The sequence below is a fragment of the Physcomitrium patens genome, chromosome 2 (genome assembly GCF_059467195.1).
Source record: "Physcomitrium patens ecotype Gransden chromosome 2, ASM5946719v1, whole genome shotgun sequence".
Taxonomy (NCBI): domain Eukaryota; kingdom Viridiplantae; phylum Streptophyta; class Bryopsida; order Funariales; family Funariaceae; genus Physcomitrium; species Physcomitrium patens.
The window spans coordinates 16,265-34,267 of record NC_143411.1 but is presented as its reverse complement, the minus strand read 5'-3'; the positions used below and the strand labels follow the sequence as shown (position 1 = coordinate 34,267).

Genomic DNA, 18,003 nt, shown 5'->3' with positions numbered 1-18,003 from the left:
TCTCGATATAATAAGTCAAAATATAAACAAGTAGGTATATTAAAAGGAAACTGGAATGGCTATTGCCACAAGACAAGAAACTAAAGACTCTTAAACCTGGACTAGAAGCAAGAAAGGAGTTGACAAGAGTGAAGAAGCCTTCACTCTTGTCTCTATATATACTATCTAACTAAGAGCTACGTGGCGATGTTCTATAGGACCTCCAATATGTGTTGACTTTGTAGGGCACATGCCTTGACTTACAAGGCAAGTTTTTCTACGTGTGGGCCACATAGTTAGCTTGAACTTCAAGCTAACAACATGTGTGGCACATGGCCAACTTGTTGACCACGTTTCTAATCCAAAAAGTCAATTAAAGACACCTATGAAGTCAAAGCAGCATCTAAGAAGTTTCTACGAAGCTTCTATATTAAATATTATAGAATTAACTTACTTTTATCTACTTTTACTTACTTCTACCTATTTCTATATGTAATTATTAGCTTACATGATTATGGCCGTGATAGGTATCCTATAGTTAGTCGGAGAGGAAGTTGGAATATATAGAAATATATGAGGTGATATGGCTAAAATCAGGTTTAATGAAGGAGCTCGAAATTCTAGTGTCAAAAGCAAAGGACACAAGTGAAGTCTGAGAGAAGTGGTGGACCATGCGTATGACATCTAGTTGAGAACAGTCCTCTTTTTTTGAAGTTCATCTCGCTCGTCGTTGTCATGGTGGAGGTTCAAGTCATGAGAAGGGAAGTAGTGTAAATCAGGGGTCTAGGAGGAGGGAGAATGGGGGGAAAAAAGGCCAAACAAATCATAGACAAAGAGGCAGAAAGGGTCGGGCACCGCAGGAGATTTATTTTAGATTACGATGGACGCATGCGCCCCACATGAGAAGTGACTGCAGCGGAGTGAGGTAGGGAGAGGCGCGACATAGTGCTGTTCCACGCACTATGGACAAAGAGCTAGATTAAGAGGGCCGCTGCGGGGCGTTAGTCCTGGATTGCGATAAACACATGCATCCCATGCAAAGTGTGACTGCAGCAGTGTGAGGAAGAGAGAGGCGTGGCATGATGCTATCCTGATACAAATCCCAAGCTTCATAGAAGGAGAGCCAAATCTAAGTGGCTGCTGCAAAGAATTTGTCTTGGATCGTCGAAATTGGCCACATGAGTAATCATAGAGTGAATAAAGCTGGTCGTTTCGACAGTTGTGAACAGTAGGAGTTGATGTGAATACAGTTGTCAAACACAACTCCCTCGCCATATCACCCTTGTGTAGCAATAATCCATTCACTGGATGTCATTTACACTTCCAATATCAAGACTGAAAACACTTAGAGATGCACTTGAGTTCCAATTGCAGAAGAACAATACTAATTCAACAATGCCACCACTACACCTCCATTTAAAAAAGTACAATTTCTGCGCAAAGAATACATGTATGTTCATTCAGAGAGAGTTTCCACTTTGGGTGCCATGAGTCATAATCAAGAGGCGACCTCTTCGTCTTCCTTCACCCAAACCAACACCTTCATCTAATACTGTTTTTGTAAGGACCCGAACTATTATAAGTAGATAGTTGACAATTATCTTAACTCAAACATCAGCCAAAACACAAAACTATCAGCCGAACACACGACCAGGTAACCATGCTGTGAAAATTATGAATTCATAGATGTGGATCCATAGAACTCAATATTACTTGCGAGGTTCCAGTCGCGACCAAGTTTATACCCAAAACCAAGCACATGCGACTGCATCAGAGAAAGGCACATCAAGGGCGTCGTCCATCCCATACTGCCACCGTCCCCTGGATGCCACTCTCATTACCCTTCCCCTTCTACGGACTCGTCCAAAACCTGGTCGCCTAGTCTTCCGATCGAAGGCTGCCTCAGGCTTCACAAAAGAGCAGGACAATGCGGCCCATGTCTCAACGAACACATCGTTTAGGTTAGCTTGCAAAGTAAGGAGAGAATGAGCGATTGAAGGATAGTTCGAGGTTGAGAGAGACGAAAGTGTGACCAATGAGATGCAACCGAGGGAAGGGGGTGGAGAAAGACGTCGAGTGAAGAGAAGCAAGGGCTTTCGAGGGAGACAATGGCAATTTTATATAAGCAGTAGGTTTAGGATTTCGGAGAGGGAGGAAAAAAGTCGTCGTTTATGAGCGACGGAGCGGAGAGACTGGCATCGCTGGATGGGAGAGTTTGTCATCGCTATCGTTGTATGAATCGATGGGTGACTACGTGCCTATGTCGCAAGATGTGCAAGCGTAACATGCAATTCGATGGTGGACCTTGTTCTTGCACGTGGCGATGCACGATGTAGAGGCGCCTCGAAATGACGCATTGGGTGGGGTGTACCAGAGGAGCCACAGCTTTTGGGGGTAGGGTTTAGGGTTGCACGCATTTAATAGTTTCTTTTACAGCCCGCCGAGGTCGTCAATGTCCAAGGATGAGTTTTCAGGATTTTTGAGAGCAAACGAGGAGTCGCGGATCGAGGCGGGGAGCGATGAAGGAGGCTTTTATGAGGAGGTAGGAAGAGAGCAAGTCAAATGGTGTCATGTTGTAACACGAGTATACCATGAAAATATAAAGAAAGGGGACTTTTATTAATATTTAGTTACCTCGAATATTGGGAGCAACGACCAATTCCAGTACAAATACTGAGTGGTCAGGTTCAGTCACCCCGTTATAGTCAGCCGAGGCATACTAAAATGCTCCGTTCGATTCCAATAACGGGAGTCTGCAGGAAGGAAAAGGACCAATTCAACAACGGATGAGCCTGATTCGAAGAGCCAATTGGATCCAATTTCAAGACATCCAATCCAGGTCTTATCTAATATGAGACTTGAATTAGTAGGACAACCCAATGTGGTCCAATTGCGGGAACATCCAAGTCTTACTACGGGCCTCTTATCCAATATGAGACTTGAATTGGTCGGGCGACTCAATGTTGTCCCAATTACGGGCTCCGATTCCGTTTCAGGCTGTTCCGTATTTTGTGCTTTTTCGAGAACGTCCTTTCGGTAAAAGGATCTCTTAAAGGTAAAAACGGAGGAGAGAGCTCTGACGACGGAGCCAATTCCAGATCTAAAACGGAAAGAGTCAATTTCGGATCCAAGACGGAAGGAGCCAATTCCAGATCCAAGACGAAAGGAGCCAATTTCGGATCCAAGACGGAAGGAGCCAATTCCGGATCCAAGACAGAAGATTGAAGAAATTCAGAGGCTAGGATTTGAAAGAGGGGAGAATTAAGGTTAAAAGAGAGGATAGGTTAAGAAATGGGGGGGGGGGGGTTTTTGAAGGATCAGAGAGCTAGCTTCATGCTTCGGGAAGGGAAAAAAAGACAGAGAATTGGGTTTTTTTTCTTCATAGAGTTTTGGGAAGACTGAGGCAATCGTTGCTGAAGTCAGTGTTGTAATGGTGAATCGGGATTTTTAATGAAGTGGGTTTGATTACTCTTGACTGTTTTATGGAATCGAGTTACGTCTGTGATGAAGAATTAAAAGGGTGTCTGTAGGATTGAGTATGCGGAGTGAATGAAATTTATTGGATTAATCTAACGAGACAGTCAGTGGATACAAGATCGTAAGTATAAAGCGATATCAAAGATTAGCAGTTTGGGTTGTTTGGGGTTCTTTGTAACGTCTAAAGACCTACCGGCTAGGACGAAAAGGACTTCGGCGAGCAGTCGAAGGGCATCCGTATAGATTTATGGTGTATTCTTGCAGTTGTTTATATTCCAACAGTCAAAAAATTGATAGACTGTTTGAATATTAGCGAATCTACATACTACCTTCTATAGCCAGATGCCCGGTACGTTCTCGAGCAGGAAAGCACGTAATACGAGAAAAGTAGTGAACCTGACGTGAAAGCTTGAGGTGGAAGGTGTTTGATTTCGTTTGATTTTATTTTTATTTTTATTTTATGGAAAACAAAAATAAAAATTTTGAAGGATCTTTGGGAAGAGTTTCTGGTGGGGATTCTTCTAAAGGACAAGGTATGCACATGGATCCGTCTATTGCTAGTATGTTTCAAGCCTTCTCATTATCAATGCAGCAACAACAAAGCAATGATCAAAAAGAAGCTTTGGCAACCAAAGCATTGCAAGCAGTGGTCAATAAAATTGATCAATTTGATGGGAGGAATATTTCAAGGTATTTAAGATGTTATGTTCGTGAAATGGAATTAAATCAGGTTTCTGAGAAGAAAATGGTTGAACTATTTGGACTTGCCACGATACCGGAGATAAGAGACCATATTACATAGATTATGGATCGTTATGGGAATTCATGGGAGGTTTTTTTACATGCATTGAAAGACGAATATTTCTTGGAAGATGCTGATCGCGTTACTAAGAAGTTGTTTTTGGAATGGATTGAACGGTCCAATAAGAATTTGCAAGCAATAGAGCTACTAAGGGAATTTGAGAGGTAGTACTCTCAATTATCGAAGGTAGAAAAATTGACATTGGAGCCGAAGAAAGTTGATCTATTTCTTCAAGCTGCTCATGGAGAATTGCAAGAGAAATTAGAATTCCTTCTTGAAGATAAAGAAGAAGATGAAGGATTGACAACAAAGTGGAAGAACGTTGAAGATGAGGTGGGGTTGCTTACAAAAAGAGAAAGGAAGAAGGATAGGAGCAATTTTCCAAAAACAGTACAAGCACCCAAAGCTCCAGTACGTACAACACCACCAACAATGCCTACGGTTCAACCTTCAACATCCTTATCAAAAAAAGCAGATATGGGAATGGAAGAAATTATACGAGGAATGCGAGATCTTCAAATCAAATTAGCAAGAGTTGAAGAAAATACTTCTACAAACAATATGAAGAATGTTTCAAAACAAGGATATGTACAAAGATGTATTTGGTGTGATGATGCTTCACACACTAGAAAAGATTGCAATGAATTTAATAATATGATACGGCAAGGAATTATTTGCTGGAAAGATGGAAAGATAGCATTAAAAGATAGGAAGGATCTTCTTCAAACCAATTTTGGCAAGGGAGGAATGAGAGCATTGGTTCAAGATTACCTAAAACAGCATGAAACAACAGCACGAGAAAGTGCAAGTTATGGTGCTAGAGTAGATGATGAAATTGGTGGAAGTACGGAAACTAGTGAGTTTTGGGCTTCTGGCGTTTTTACAATACAAGAAGGAAAATTACCTCGAGAAGTGTTATTGAGGACTGCAGCTACAATACGAGGTAGAACAGGTTGAGAGGATCCAGTTGAGTCTCTTTTAGTTCATGCATATATTGCTAAGAGCCAACATGAAGATTTGATGGAAGAAAAGAGACGAGGAAATTTTGATGATACGAGAGAAGGAAATTCTTCTTAGAGGTAAACTCGAGGAGACAAGGCTCGAGAGGCAGCTTCACAAGAATTGCCTGTAAAGGATACCTCAGCATCATTGGGAGAAAAAACAAAGGAGACAAAAGATATGGGCAAATCAATTGTTTATAAGCTACTTTCTGACATTGAAGCGGCAACAAATTTAAAAGGGGTGTTGGAAGAACGTATATTAAACGCTAAGGTGGAATTCACATTGAAAGAAGTCTTGGGAATTGCAAAGAAGGAATTTCATGATGTTATCATTGACAGCATTAAGCGAAAGAGGCAATTAATGGGCGAAATTGGAATGAGTCATGCTATTGATGCAAGAATATATAAAGATGAAGAAGAGGTTGATATTAGTTACAAGCAACCAACAAATGAAAAGAATGGGTATAATCAACGAGTACGTTTCGAAGATTATAGTGATAAAGAAATGGAAACCTTGAGCCATTATACTCGAAAGCATTCGGCAAGGGTAACTACTGAGCTATAGGTGAAAGTAGGAGATATATAAGAACCAATTGTTGCTTTAGTCGACCATGGTTCTGAAATAAATCTCATGTCTAAAGACCTTTAAAAGAAGCAAAAATGGCCAATTGATATGGAACATGGATGGGTAATACGAGCAACTAATAACACACGGGGCGAATTATATGGAGCTTATCCAGATGTCAAAATTCGGATTGGGGATGTTGCGACGGAGCAACATTTCTTTGTTCAAGATACAACGTCTTATCCGTTGATTTTAGGACAACCTTATATTACGGCAACACGGATAGAAACAAAAGTACTTGACAATGGTTCTGCTTATGCAAGGATACGTAGCAAAGATGGGAGGAAAGTTGTACAATTTCTAACAGTACCTCCTAACCATGAACGAAATCGAGATAGGTTGAGGGAGAAACCATTGCCAAAGATTGTTGAAAGATTTAAGGATTTTGGGGAGGTACCACTGTAAAGCGAGATTATGGAGGTACAAAAGAGGAGGTACTCTCGCGAGATGAAGGTGCTTTTGATGCGAGTTTTATTGGTATATTGGAGAATGGGAATATTATGTACAAAAAAGTTGATGATTTTAAAAGAAAAGAAAGAAAAAGATTATATGATATTGAAGGAGAATTACGCAAGTTAGGTAAGCAGCAAGAGATTGAAAGTGATTTGAATAATGAAGGTGACGAAGACGAACTGGACAAAGACATAGAGAATATATTCTAAACCAAACAGCAATTGGGTAAATTGGTGCATACCGGAGGATGCACAGGTTCAGAGGGGGTGGATGTTGTGTTGTAACACGAGTATACCGTGAAAATATAAAGAAAGGGGACTTTTATTAATATTTAGTTACCTCAAATATTGGGAGTAACGACCAATTCCAGTACAAATACTGAGTGGCCAGGTTCAGTCACCCCGTTATAGTCAGCCGAGGCATACTAAAATGCTCCGTTCGATTCCAATAACAGGAGTCTACAGGAAGAAAAAGGACCAATTCAACGACGGGTGAGCCTGATTCGAAGAGCCAATTGGATCCAATTTCAAGACATCTAATCCAGGTCTTATCCAATATGAGACCTCAATTGGTCGAGAATCCAATGCAGTCCAATTGTGGGAACATCCAAGTCTTACTACGGGCCTCTTATTCAATATGAGACCTGAATTGGTCGGGCGACTCAATGTTGTCCCAATTACGGGCTCCGATTCCGTTTCAGACTGTTCCGTCCTTTGTGCTATTCCGAGAACGTCCTTTCGATAAAAAGATCTCTTAAAGGTAAAAACGGAGGAGAGAGCTCTGACGACAAAGCCAATTCCAGATCTAAGACGGAAAGAGTTAATTTCGGATCCAAGACGGAAGGAGCCAATTCCAGATCCAAGACGAAAGGAGCCAATTTCGGATCCAAGACGGAAGGAGCCAATTCCGGATCCAAGACGGAAGATTGAAGAAATTCAGAGGCTAGGATTTGAAAGAGGGGAGAATTAGGGTTAAAAGGGAGGATAGGTTAAGAAATGGAGGGGAGGAGAATAAATTTTGGGGGGGGGATTTTGAAGGATCAGAGAGCTAGCTTCATGCTTCGGGAAGGGAAAAAAAGACAGAGAATTGGGTTTTTTTTCTTCATAGAGTTTTGGGAAGACTGAGGCAATCGTTGCTGAAGTCAGTGTTGTAATGGTGAATCGGGATTTTTAATGAAGTGGGTTTGATTACTCTTGACTGTTTTATGGAATCGAGTTACGTCTGTGATGAAGAATTAAAAGGGTGTCTGTAGGATTGAGTATGCGGAGTGAATGAAATTTATTGGATTAATCTAACGAGACAGTCAGTGGATACAAGATCGTAAGTATAAAGCGATATCAAAGATTAGCAGTTTGGGTTGTTTGGGGTTCTTTGTAACGTCTAAAGACCTACCGGCTAGGACGAAAAGGACTTCGGCGAGCAGTCGAAGGGCATCCGTATAGATTTATGGTGTATTCTTGCAGTTGTTTATATTCCAACAGTCAAAAAATTGATAGACTGTTTGAATATTAGCGAATCTGCATACTACCTTCTATAGCCAGACGCCCGGCACGTTCTTGAGCAAGAAAGCATGTAATACGACAACGGATATGCGAGGATTGAACTTGGGATTGACGTCACTGCTGGGGGTCGAAGAACCTAATCACTAGGATTACAGATATTTTTCGATGCATCGTTCAACAATTTTCTATCATCGAACAATGAAGACGAGGAGGCATGGCTATTGATAAACATGTGTGGGTGCAATCAGTTTTGGATGTTGGAATTCTAGGTGAGGCGATGTATGAGAGGAAGGAGCCATGATTAGACGAAGGGCCCATTTGTCCACCTAGGTGAGAAAGCTAGGCGTTGCAATCTGCGACGATACGAATACTCAAGGACAGCGTGTAGGAACTTTCAAAAAAAAGAGCTCTCGGAGAGGCAATGCGTTCGAGTTTGGTTGCATTTAAGTATTTGAGTATTGGCTGCATTCGGCTGGGTACTTGGATGCAGCCGTGCAAGGATGGACAGAATTACCATCATCAAGTGTGGTTTTTTGTGCATACGTTGGAGTAGTTGTGGTGGATGCCTACAACGGCACAAGAAGCGACGACGGGAGATCGGAGCATAAGGTGTCACAAAGGGTTGCCGTGAGTCGGTGCATTGGGGAGCTACAATTGGGTGTTCAGGTACGAGGACTTGTCTTATGATGGACCATTGAGACGTGACGGTCTGAGCCAGTTGTTGGGGCACTCGAGCTCGACCCACTAGAGTGCAAGATGTGTGGCATTATAGAATTCATTGCCTAGGTCGATGCTAGTCGGGCTCATATAGTACTTGCTGTCGTTGAGCCCTTTGTTGTATTGGTCGGGGTCTGTTGAGGAATGGACATGAATGTGGGGTGATTGACGAGCGTGTCAATGTCCAATTTCATAGAATCTGTAATGTTACTACATGCGACGCTACAGTAAGCAGCGTAATCTCGAAGACTATATTTACGGATGCATCGGGGGTAGGCACGAACGTTGCCTGCAGGTGTGCCACAGAAATCAAAGATGGAGTTGATATTGACTCCGTCTATGATGATCCTGAAGGAAGGGGAGCCGGCGATACAGCAGGTGGAGAGCAGGCAAAGATATATGGGCGAGCAGCGTGAAGGACTCTCTGGATCTGGACTAGGTGAATGATCTATCTATCAGGGATTGCTTTGGATAAGCAAAGTTCTGTACGCATTTAGATTCCATACACAATTCTCACATGAGAACAAATATGAAAGTCAAATCTCTAATTAGGGTCTGAAGACCCTAACTAAGGTTTTTAAATCCTAAATTACAGAAAACGAAGCACATATTTTTGAAAAACAAAAACGTTTATAGAGGTCTTTGGGACACTCTAAGCCTTGGCAAAATTTTACAACAGAAAAAACTGTGATACATTGAGAGATATTAAGGATCAAAAACCTCTAGGACACCCATGTAACCCTTAAACCCTAAACTCTAAACCCTAAACCATGGCATTCTTCTACACCAATTCCACGCACCACAGATGGAGAGGCAGGAAAGGGCAAGCACTGTGGATCGTTCATCCTACATTGTGGTGCACACATGTGTCCCACGCAAGGAGTGACGCAAGATCGAGGTTCAAGTCATGAGAGAGGAAGCAGTGCGAATTAAATAAGTACCGCGAGGTATCTATCTTGGATCACAGTGCATGCATGTGTCCCTCGCGAGGAATATCTACAATGATTTGAGGAGGAGTGAGACGTGGGGAAGAGAAGGGAGGAGAGGAGAGGGGAGAAAGAAGCTCGACGTATCACGGATGGGGAGGCGAAAGGAGACGAGAGCCATGAGGCATTTTTATTAGATCTTGGTGCATGCATGTATCTTGCAGATGGAGTGACTGCAACAGCCTGAGGAGGAGAGAGGCACGACATGGCATTGTTCTACGCTAATTCCATGCACCATAGATAGAAAGCATGGATCATAGGAATGCCCTGTGAGAGGAGTAACTTCACAAGGAAGGAGTGATTGCATATTGAGCATAGCCAGTTGTGTTGGCAGCTATTGAAGGAGTGATTGCATATTGAGTATAGCCAGTTGCATTGGCGGTTGTGAGCAATAAAGGATTGAGATGAATAGCACAACACTAGAGAGTTGGAGGAGGAAGAAGATTGAGATGAATAGCACAGCACTAGGGAGTTGGAGGAAGAAGAAGAGGAGGAGGATTGAGTTGAATAGCACATCACCAGGGAGTTGGAGGAGGATGAATGGCTCATACCTTAGACACTAAGTATGTATTCTTCCTTGAAATATTTACAATTTTTTTTATCTTATATTATACTATATTTTTAATAATAGTAATTTCTTTTGTCTTACATTATATTTTCAATAATGGTGATTCTTGAGATCTTGTTTGTGATCATTCTATTGTATGACTTGAGTGGAGCTATACATTGACTGATCATTCTACATGTTTGTTTGTGATCATTCTACATGAGTGTTTACGAATCACTTTCTTCTTCCTTTTTCGAGGGTGAGAGTTTACATTTGTTTTGAGTATGAATTGAAGTCTGTGAGGGGTGTTTGGATTAGACAAAGAAACGAGAATATTGAAAGAGGTAGGGTATTAAGGAAGGCGAGGCATATATGGAGGTGGAATATTGAGGGAGGCAAGGTATCAAGAGATGCAAGATATCTTGTGAAATGGGGTATCAAGGGATGTAGGATACGCTGGAGGGTATTGTAAGAGGCAGGGTATGATGGTATGCAAGGCATTGAAGAGATAGGATATAAAGAGATGTAATGGTTAGAATCTAGGATGCCACTGCAAGCAACACCACAGCAAGCGATGTAGGCTCGAGGACTAGGCGGACATGGGCAATTGTCGTCGGTGTCGGTACATCGGTGGTATTTGAATCATTTGAACTCGATGCCAATGTTATCAATCCTAAGTGCGATAGACCATTGGTGGCTATACTCAGGGATTCATCCGGGGTCTACCAAGACGTCGCAATAGGAAGTGCACTTAGAAGTCAATGATTGAGATTTGAGGTGCACATCTGGCATCGGCTGTGCAGTGGCTGCAGTAACAATATACAACGGCACCGTCATTGCTGCGTCGATATTCATAGAGCATGCCAGGGATGTCGATATCAGGATGGTGTTCAGATGGTGGAATCAAAAGGTGTGATGGCAGATGGAGGAGAATGAGGACGGGGAGCCGATGATGCAGTAGGTGGACAACAGACAAATCTAGGGGCAATGCCTGACCTTCATTAGGTGAATGACCTGTGTATAAAGATTTATTATGGTGCAGCAAAATTTGGTACGCATTCCAACTCTATACATAGTTCTCACATCATAACAAATAAAAAACTCAGATTTCAAATTAAGATCTTCAAATCCTAATTAAGGTTCTTAAACCCTACATCATGAAAAATGAAACACATATTTTTGAGAAACAAAAACGTTTATAGAGGTCTTTTGGATAGTTTAAGGCTTGGCAAAATTTCAGAATGGAAAAAAATTGTGATACATTGAGAGATATATAGGATCAAAAACCTCTAGGACACTCTTATAACCCTCAACCGTAAATCCTAAATCCTAAACCTAGAACCCTAACACCCTAAGATCCTAGAATCCTAACACCCTAAGATCCTAGAATCCTAATACCCTAAGACCCTAAGACCCTAGAACCCTAAGAATCCGAAACCCTAAGACTCTAGAACCCTAAGACCCCGGAACCCTAGAACCTTAAGATCCTAGAATCCTAAGATCCTAAGACCCACAATCCACAACCCATCTAGTCAGTCTGGACAACAAATTTTGTGATGCCACATACCCGGGATTTATTTTGGCGTAGCAAAATTTGGTATGCATTCCAACTCTATACATAGTTTTCACATGATAACAAATATAAAACTTAGATTCCGAATTAGGGTCTTCAAATCCTAATTAGGGTTCCTAAACCCTACATCATGAAAAATGAAACACATATTTTTGAGAAACAAAAATATTTATAAAGGTCTTTGGGACAATTTAAAGCTTGGCAAAATTTTAGAATGGATAAAATTGTGATTCATTGAGAGATATATAGGATCAAAAACCTCTAGGACACTCTTGTAACCCTAAACCCTAAATCCTTAATCTTGGAAAAATTTAAGAATGGAAAAACCAATGATAAATTGAGAGATATTTAGAATCAAAAACCTCTAGGACACTCTTGTAATCCTAAATCCTAAACCCTAAACCTGATATTTCAAGAGCTTCATTGAAATTATATCAACAACTCATCAATAAACTTGATTCTTGCACAATCAAAAGTTTTTGTTTCAAAGGTAATGTTGGATTTTATAATTAAATGAAAAAAAAAGCTTGTCTAAATGACCGCTTTCAAAAAATATTTTGACAAATTCATTCATACAAGTGTCATTCCTACCCACTAATTCAAAGCACTTGTGAGGATTAAAAATGAAGATTCAATTCGATCAAACAGAATAGATGATATTTAAAGTCAATCAAAGGCACATTTAACTTGACTTCCATCCCTGAAAGCACATCTACTAGAACAAAAATAAAAAAATCTTTCACTTTTCTTCTTCCTTCAATATATAAATTATTCATTAAAAAGACAAAGATTACAAAAAATAAAAAATGTAGTTGTTACAAAAACTTGAAAATATCTTTTGACATTGTGGAAAAAATACACACAACAACTCATGAACTCAAACCCCCCACTAAGTTTGTTATCATATTCCATGCATAGCGGAATCCATGAGGTAAAGCTGAGTTGTTTCAAAACAAGCCATATTATAGCCCTTTTTTTTTACCTTTCTTTCTTTTTTTCTTTTAGTTGGCCATTTCAGAGCCATTGTGAGGCCATCTTTTGAACTTTGTTGCCCCTTCTGTTCTCTAAAAATTCAAATCAGTATGGTGGTATATATCTCCAAGGTAATATCCATTTTTTTTTTTCTTTTCTTTTCTTTTCTTTTCATGCATGTTACATGGGCAGTCGCAAATCACTGCCACTCTTGGTGGTCACCATAGACCCTCAGTGAAAGAGGCAATCAATGGGTAATCAATAATCAATAGATGAATATGTTGTTTTTTTTTGGATATCACATAGTAAAGGGGAAGAAGAAGGGTCTGAATTGTAAGGAGGGTGAGGATGCTTCTCCCCCCCCCCCTATGAATTGATGTGTTCTGTAGGTCTTGCGTGTTGTTGGAGGATGCAAAGGCAACCATGAAGATGGCCTGGTGGGGTCAAGGCAGCACCTGTGTAGTTGGTGCACCACAGCCTACATTCCTCCGCCATACCCGAGCAGGAGCTGCATGTCGTGTGTAGTTGTAGTGCACCACAGCCTACATTCCTCCGCCATACCCGAGCAGGAGCTGCATGTCGTGTGTAGTTGTAGTGCACCACAGCCTACATTCCTCCGCCATGCTCGAGCAGGAGCTGCATGTCGTGTTGTACCAGGGCCCAACAACTTGAAGGGAAGAGAAGACTTGCTGATTTGCATGCATGGATGTAAAAATAAAGGGAATGTCAAAATTCCACACTGTCTGCCAGATTTTAGTTGTGTCTCGATGCATCAGAACCTTACGGCCAACCCTTCGCGGCTGTTTCTGGTTGAATTCTTGGCTCGACTGTCTTAATTTCTGATTTGAGGTTTTTGTGCCAGATCATTAATTAGGCTTTGTACGGTTTGTCACCCCGCTTTTAGAACTCTGTGCATTCCATTCTTGGCTTTGGGTCTGCTACTCTCGGTTGGCCAGTGTTTTCTCTTCTTCCTTGTGCTCGGGTTTCCGTTTTTCCATGCGCTAGTGTTTAGTGATTATTTTGCTCCTTCCAACTCTACTGCTTCGTTTCGTTAGGTAGCTTCGTTGACGGGCGTGATTGACAAGAATGATCCTGGCGGAGGTAGGGAGCCTTTCTCACGACGGACAGTTCCATCGCTTGACCTCAGCTTGAGCGCTCTCTTCTGTTCTCTTACCACCTTTGCCTTCCGCCTACCGGTAAGTTACTCTGTCTCCGTTGAGCTCTCCAGTGATCCACAAGTATCTTATTGTTGTCCAGTTTCTTTTTCTCTTGCAATTCCAGCGCCGGTTTGCTTTTCCGGGTGTCGTTGATTTCTTGGCCGGGGTCAGCCGCCCCTCCATGTTTCGTGTTTCTGCGGTGAATTTCGAGTGTCTATGGTGAATGTCAGGGTGATTACTTATGTTGTTGGAGTATTAGTTGTGAGGCATGATTCGGGAGGGTTTAGAAGTGGCTGTCATGCGCGCCATGAGCTTTGATTGTGGTTTGGCAGCTGATTTTACTCTTTCTGCTTGTTGTCTCTGTCGGGGTTTGTTTTGGCTGAGCGGAGTTTTGTATGCATTTCGAGCACTGCTCGCGTTTGTGTGTGACAGCGTTCTAATGAATTGCTGATGAGGTTGCACGTTACAGGAGGTTTACCTGGTCACGTAGGCAGCACAGGCTTGCTGAAAGGGTTATGCGCATTTCAAGACAATGGATACCGAAATTAAAGAGGTGAAGCAAGAGATCAGGAAAGTACAGCAACAGATCGATGATGTGGAAGGACAACTGACGAAGGCTGCCACAGAGTCCGATGTCGCCTACTGGCGGAAAGAGAAGGAGCAGTTGCGGAAAGAGAAGGAGCAACTACGGGAAAAGGAACTGCTGCTACTCAGCGCTGATACTTCAGGTGAAATCACTTGTCCTAACACTTAATGCATTATCCTGTTGATTATATCCACTTCTTCCCTTTGGCTAGGGTTCCTATTAGTATCTCGTCCGGTTCATATTCTTGGGCAAGGGTTTAGTTCATGGTTATGGAATTAGGGTTGGCATCGGGGTAGCACCATCTACCGGTATGATTCTCCTTCTTATCTTGGTAGCTTAATCAATACCTTAAGCCCTGAAGTATGCATTCTTACAAGCTCCTGCTCCTGGTATTTTTTTTTTCAGCAGAACAATTAGGTTTTCTTGTGATGGCTTGTTGGATGCTTTATTCCACGACTGATAAGGTCTGTCGTTTTCAAGGTTTCTGAATCTTGTGAATCTTTTGAATCTCATTGAGTAAGAAATGTTGTTCTTGGTCTTACTGATTCGCTCTCTAGTGCTCTCTAGTTTTTGCTCAATGCCAGCAGTTATTGTTCCCCACCCTCTTGTCCTCTTCTTCTGGTACTTCTTGGTCATGTAGGTTATGCAAGTACACAGGGAAGTACATATTCCAATTTTATTCGCTGTTTATCATTCAGAGACACGTGCATGTATTGGATGGTCTGGCACCATTGTTGAATTGGCTGCGTTGCACTGTTCATACTTTGCGCCTTAAGGTCTGTTTGTCTATTCACAGGTGAGAAAGCCGTTGATTTATGCTTTTTGTAAACAAGTATGTTTCAATTTTTTCCTCCAGTAAACCTATTAAGGGTTGTAGATGTGTCTGCATGGCACTTATTAATTAGTTCTCGAACTTATGGGTAACTGGTGAAGGTTTTCTCCATGAAGCCACCCTCCCTCCCTTTGTTTGAACTCATGGTACTTCACCTCAGCCGATTATTGCCCAATAAAGGGTTACTGCTGGCTGTTACTTAATAACCAGCAAACACACTCCCCCAACTCACCTGACTTCGGCCTTCTCTTGCTGCCACGTTACGTCTCGGTAGCTGTGCCTGAATGCTGTTCCAGCTATATATACCAAGCCACCACTCTTTTTTCTTCCCTGTGGTTACTGGACGCGTTGAGGTGGTCGGTGTGGAACTCTATATCTTGGGGGTTTTCGTTTCTGGAGGGGACACTACTCTTTCACCATGGCTACATAGGTTTCCGATACTATAGGTAGTCTGGCCTGCTAATTTATGTGCTTATTTAGGCTCGCATCTCTATGTATGTTTACTTATTTTGTGGTTTGAGCAGCTGCTCAACAGGATGCACTGGACCCTTTCCGGAGGTTATTAGTAGAAGCAAGAGTGGACGCCAGGATTCCGGAGGTCACTGAACTGAAAGGTTACTTGCTGCATACGCCACGTATGGCATTTCCGGTTTCTCACCGACGCTACTTTCTGTGGAAGAGCTATCTGAGTAAAGCAGACAACTTTATTTGTCATGACCCTGCACGAGGCGTTTGCTGGAATTTGGATGACCACCTTGGGATCGTGTTAAGGCCTCCAGCTACAGGCTCTACAGAAAGTTCTTATCATGCTTATTGGGATTGTCTTGTAACTGAGCCAATATCCCTGTTCTCTTTGGAAACACTTGACTTTGATAGAGACACCTCAAGGTTTAGTTCATCCGAGAACAAGCGCCCAGACAAACTTGGGATGGTTTCCAGACTCGCACTTTGGCGTGGGGAGGAGAAGGGGCCAGATACTGAAGGTGATCCCAAACAAGAATTGGTCAGGGAGCTGATCTGGACGTATGGAAACCTGCCCTATCTCCTGTGTTATTATGCCAACGCAGCGATCGTTACTTACTGTGCACTAGTGCATGATGCTAAGCGATGTAAGACTGAGGTGGTGGATTTGATCACTGTCAATCTATCTGTTGTAGAGGACAGGTTGCTGGCATCGTTGATAGGCTTCAACATCAGCAAGCTGCTAATGCGCCTGTCTGAAGCTGGAATCGTGCTGGGAGTTGAGTCTGACTTTTACGATTATCGCACTGACGGAAAAACTGTTTTCGTGGGGACTGCTGTTGACAAGATCTACAGAGATAAGCGTACCTTTGAGAAGGTGTACCAAATATATGAGAGCATCAAGGATTGCCCTAATGCAGAGCAGGTGCAGAAAATAAATGCAGCCGATCGTAGATTCCGAATGAGACCCCGGTGTCTTGTGAAAAGCCGGGCGAGACCTGAAGATGAACTTTTGAAAGCATTGATCAATGTTGCAGAAGCACTGGTCTGGTTGCATGGAAAAAATCTAATGCATCGAGATATAACTTGGCGGAATGTTCTCAGAAACACTTCAGGTACCAACTGGGTTTTAATTGATTTTGATGAGACTGCTGCTACTCCCTGTGGCCACGCTCACGGACTGAGTGTCGAAGCTCACGCCCCTGAGATGAGCAGAGGTCGTCATGACTCGAGTGTAGACATATGGGGCATTGGGCATTTGATCAGGAGTAGCGGGATAAACGGTTTGTCAGCGGGTTTGCGAGAGTTGCAAAGGGATTGCTTGCAGACTGACGCTTCCAGAAGACCAAATGCAGAAACTTGCTTGGAGAGATTAAAATGTCTCCGTGGAATGACTAACATGAACTTACACATGGACTTCGAAAGCTGTTGAACCTGATGGGAGGGATACTGTGATTCCGGCATCTAGTTGTTGAAGCAGATAAGGATGACCTATCATGTGGGAATGAGATCTTATTTGCAAGAATCCTACGTAGAGCCGCATCCGGCATTGTTGGCTGAAGGCGCCTATAGTGCTCCATCTTCTCAAGTTTCATGTAACTTTTGAGAAAATAGCTCCAGAGGATTGAAGTCTGCAAACTTTGCAATTCTGATCATTACCAAGGGAATCGGTTCGTTAAAACAAACCTCTCGTGCTGCAGATTGGAAAAGTAGGATGTGCCCATGCACTACCGAAGAGGGTTTGTTTTTGACACCTTTTTTGACAGGTTTTCGACATTTTATTTTGTTTTTGGGAAATTCTCTGACATATGACTATCGAAATTTGGAAGGATTCCGCATTCTTCGGTTTTTGATAATTTTTTCGACACATGAGTGACTAAACCAATGTCGAACTAATTTTCCCACACTTTAACGTCGAAAACTTCATCGACAATTTGTCAATGTTCGAAAATCTGTCAAAACAAAGTAAATAAAGTGGGTGTTCCAAAAGGTGTCGACTTAATTCTGTCAAAACAAGGGTCCAAAACCTCCTGCAAAATAAGTTCAAAAAACAAATCAGAAACTGACAAAAAAAAACCCCAATTTAGTAGTGAACATCATGTAAACTATGCTGAATATGACGTAAATATATACGTCCACCTTTATGTCAGTGCAGCTACTAACAGTTTACTCATCCAATAATGCATTGGACATAAGGATTCTCCAAAGCATACACCCCCTTCCTATTAGGAGGCAGATAGTAACAGTTTACTAATCCAATAATGCATTGGACTTATGGAGTTCTCCGAAGCATATGCCCCCTTCCTACAAGGAGGTAGCTACTAATAGTTTA

The 18,003-nt window shown here is 42.0% G+C and overlaps 1 protein-coding gene across 3 annotated transcripts; it reads left to right on the top strand.

The window, feature by feature from the left end:
• The first annotated feature begins 13,091 nt into the window (after window positions 1-13,091).
• On the top strand, window positions 13,092-17,527 carry LOC112278914 (crinkler effector protein 8). 3 transcript variants are annotated; one of them, XM_090256241.1, is made up of 4 exons: window positions 13,092-13,830; window positions 14,261-14,519; window positions 15,734-16,786; window positions 17,152-17,527. In XM_090256241.1, the coding sequence occupies exons 2-4, from the start codon at window positions 14,324-14,326 to the stop codon at window positions 17,229-17,231; spliced, it is 1,329 nt and encodes a 442-aa protein (XP_090112367.1). In that variant the 5' UTR covers window positions 13,092-13,830; window positions 14,261-14,323; the 3' UTR covers window positions 17,232-17,527. The 3 variants fall into 3 exon arrangements, with proteins under 3 accessions (XP_090112367.1, XP_090112366.1, XP_024368594.1); XM_090256240.1 differs by having other exon boundaries at window positions 13,096-13,443; window positions 13,690-13,830; window positions 15,734-17,527; XM_024512826.3 differs by having other exon boundaries at window positions 13,096-13,830; window positions 15,734-17,527.
• The last annotated feature ends 476 nt before the right edge of the window (window positions 17,528-18,003 follow it).